This window comes from Temnothorax curvispinosus, unplaced genomic scaffold (assembly GCF_003070985.1).
Source record: "Temnothorax curvispinosus isolate PA1 unplaced genomic scaffold, ASM307098v1 QBEX01009571.1, whole genome shotgun sequence".
In the NCBI taxonomy this organism is placed as follows: Eukaryota; Metazoa; Arthropoda; class Insecta; order Hymenoptera; family Formicidae; genus Temnothorax; species Temnothorax curvispinosus.
In genome coordinates, this window is record NW_020219351.1 from 1,354 (window position 1) to 5,355 (window position 4,002).

Below are 4,002 nucleotides of genomic sequence, written 5' to 3' on the forward strand. Positions count from 1 at the left end.
TGCAAAATGTTTAAAAGAATTACCTGGTTTATTTTTCCAACCAATCTTAACATTTATATATTTGATACTATTTTTTGCCTTCTGGGTATTTGTAATTCTTTGTCTTGCAACAGCAAGTAGGTATTTTATAGTATTTAAAGGAAACAAGCTTATTTTATGACCAAAAATAAATTCTCTATGCTTTTTTATAAATTATCCTGAGACAAAATCAGTGCAAATGTACAAAAATACTATGTTTGATCCTGTAAACTTAAGCCTGATTGGTGACAAGTTTACATATGCGCAAATATGTTTAAAAAGAAAAGTGGTCAAAAAATTGACTTACATCATCATAGCAGTACATCGTAAGAGAACGGTTTTTCTAATGTGATAAATCGTAGCACTCTCAGGGAAAAATCAGCTAAAACCTCATTGTACATCAGGCTTAACGTCGAGTTCAGCGAAATAATAATGAAACACAAATCTTATAAAGAAGCGTAATCGATGATAGCGGCAAGTCTGAGTACACAGCAGTAAGAAAATGTGAGTACGGATATATTATCGGTAAAAAAGAAGAAATGTAACGTGGGACAAATAGTATCGTATAACAATATCGAATGATATCTTGAATAATCACCTTTATACGTGATAAAATTTTGCTTATGCCTCGCGGAAGAAGACTCGTATATATATCAGTGCAATACAATATAATTCAGTTATAACTCAATATATACATGCAGTTGTACGATTGAACTGTATAGACACAATTTACAAAGTTTACGTTTACTCTTTCCAGATTTCAGCATATATGAGAATCACAATGCATTCGTAAAACTCTAATTGTATATCATGTAAGCTATAATCAGACACAAGTTACTTTCACTATATTCAATAAGCTTCAATATTTTAAAATATACGTTGTCTAATTTCGATCGTTATATAAAAAAGTTCAATAAAGTCAGAATACATTGCGTCGATATAACTGAATTATTTTTTGCAGCGTCGGTCTATTCATCGGCTAAACTAGGATACTTAATACTAAAAATCGCGGTACAATTTAATGTAATGTAAATATTTACGTCATCATAAAGATTTCTTCACATGTATAGTATACGCGTGTATTTATTGAACTACAAACATTTCGGTATAGTTAAACGGCCTGACTGGCAAGTTTTATTAGGTATATCACAACGATGTTTCGACCACTATTTTGGGTCCTTTTCAAGTTATTTTAACAATAATGGATCATTGTGCGTCAATTATATAAGTTTCTCGGCCTTCACATGAGACCGTCGTATTTTTCCGACCCGCCACGAATTTTATATAATTGACGCACAATGATCCATCATTGTTAAAATAACTTGAAAAGGACCCAAAATAGTGGTCGAAACGTCGTTGTGATATACCTAATAAAACTTGCCAGTCAGGCCGTTTAACTATACCGAATTATTTCATCACTGGCGAATAATTTTTATTGAATATACAAACATTTCCTTTATTAATAGTTGGAATTTATAAATTGCAAAATAAAATAAAAATTTATTCTCATGCAAAAGAAGCAATCATTTATTATTATAAAATATTAGCGCTTCAAATAAATGAGAAAATAAATAATATTTTTCTTTTTGTACAGCGCAATTATACATTTTTATATTCATTACTTCACATTAAGCCATTCAGAGTAACGAACTCTTTTAAAGAACAAAGCGAAATATAATCATAGAAATTTACATTTGCAATCAGCAGGATGTTAAGTTGCATACCGTCAATCAATTGTTTAAATGAGATTTCTTCTTACATTTTTGCAGAGTATTAAAAAAACGGAAATATTTACTTGTAAATAAAACGCATTGAAAAAACGCATATGAAAAAATACTAAAAATAGAATTAAGAATATGTTATACGTGAGGTAGAAGAGGCACCTGTTCATCTTTGGCAAAATAAAAAATCTTGAAAATAAAAGAAACATTCTTGGCAAAATAAAAAATCTTGAAAATAACATATTCTTAAGCAAGAGATCGTCGGCACCTTCTTTCTTTTATAATAAGTAACTTATGTCAATGACGTTCTTTGGGTTCTTCAGGCTCTTCAGGTTCGTCAGGTTCGTCAGGTTCGTCAGGTTCGTCAGGTTCGTTTTGTACCTGATCTCTTTGGTTTCTTCCTCTTTTCTTTTTTCTCTCTCGATCCATGCGTTCTTTGGTATGTGCTAACCATATTTTTATGGGATTAGAAATTTGTTCATCCTTCACAGATGCATGTGTGTTTCTTATCACACCTGCAAAAATAACAAATTTTTATATTAATTCATTAATTATTAGTTAATAAAAGAAATATTTGTATCACAAGTTTGTAATATTATGTGATTGAAATTAATAAGTATAAAAGTTAATTTTATTTCTCTAATGCACGTATATAAATGTGACAAATAGTTGAGAAATATTAATATATCTATATTACACAAAATTTTAGCATGTAATAAGAACGGAACAATTGTTTTTTAATATTTTACTTACTTAGAATTACTTGGTATAAGTTTCCTGTTGTACAAAACTGACATTATTTTCACATTCTAGATCATTGTCAGTATCTATTATTGTAGAATTAATTCTGTCATTGTTTTGTGAATTTACTATTATCACACGACAATGAAGTTCTATCAAACAAATTGTGACAAATAATATCTGCCTCCTGTGCAGCTATTCTTCTAAGGTGTCGCTTTGATACATACAAGATATCTTTTCTTTGACGTTTTTTATTCATTGCCATGTCAAGTGTTATATCTGTACAATATGAAAAAATTTATGATTGCAGACAAAATAGTGTATTCCTACTTGTAATATTATATATTATTTACAAGGTAAGCCAATAATAGTGGGGTACAAGCAAAAAAGTGTAATACATACAAATAAATTTTTTTGCACGATGTTTTGTTTCAGGGAATATGTAGTTGCAAAATTAATATAATTTTACATGAACCTACAATTAATATACCTCGTAAACTATTCATTTTTTGATAATTATGTCTTAATACTTTTACGCACTGCATTGTGAAATGAATCAATTTATGTAAAAAAAAACAAGGGTTGCATATTATATATAATAAAATTATAATAGTACAAATATTTATAATAAACTTAACTTTGAGTAGTTCCAATTCAAAATACCAAATATTAAAAAATATCACGTAAATTATACCAACTTAAGTACTAATAGCTTTAAATATTCTTAACAAAATTATTACATCACAAAAATAATTATATTGCATTACCTATAACTGAACTCAAGTAATATGTATTCCTTTTCATATAAAAAAAAACACTTTTCAGTTTGGAAAAAAGTTGAAAAAATTTAAAATTTATGTGTTCAATAAAGCTTACCTGTCATATAAATCTTGTCAAGCGTAGAATATTGAACAGCAGTAGGTAGGAAACCCAGCCAGTAGCTGATCAAAAATAGCAATTTGGAACTTAGTAGAGTTGACTTCATTCAACAAAGGCACCGTCGAAATACAGTTGGAAAACTTGGAACTTGCGATTCTGAAAAATAAAAACAGTTTTATGTATTGTTATTTTTATAAGACAGAGAATTACAGATATGTTATAACACAGATGATTGATCCTTTATTCATTTCATATTAAAAAAAAAAACGCTATAGATGTAAATTGTTTGTACAATTACAAGTATAAAAAATTAAATTAAAATGTTTAAAAAATATATCTATAATTAATTTTTATTTGTCAAAAAAATGCAGGCAATGACAAATAGGAAAAAAATTTTGTTAAATAATTTGTGAAATTGTTATGCTGACAATTTAGAAGTTACCGTAGGTTGCGGAATTAACTGATGTATATCACATAAGATATTTAATGCTAAAACGTTTTAATTATTATATAAGTCCAGTGATATAGCCGCGAGTCACGACGTTTTCCCCCTACCACTTGCGCACACAAAGACGCTGTGTTTATTCGTGTGACGACTGCGCTGCACGAATAGCCAGAGCGCCTTTCTGTGCGTAAATGGAGG

General features: G+C 28.9%; 1 protein-coding gene across 1 annotated transcript; it reads right to left on the minus strand.

Moving 5' to 3' along the window:
- Positions 1-1,608: 1,608 nt before the first annotated feature.
- Positions 1,609-3,484, minus strand: LOC112459167. Its single transcript, XM_025023169.1, has 2 exons — positions 3,357-3,484; positions 1,609-2,254 (listed from the first exon to the last, which is right to left on the minus strand). The coding sequence occupies exons 1-2, from the start codon at positions 3,463-3,465 to the stop codon at positions 2,037-2,039; spliced, it is 327 nt and encodes a 108-aa protein (XP_024878937.1). The 5' UTR covers positions 3,466-3,484; the 3' UTR covers positions 1,609-2,036.
- Between the last annotated feature and the right edge of the window lie 518 nt (positions 3,485-4,002).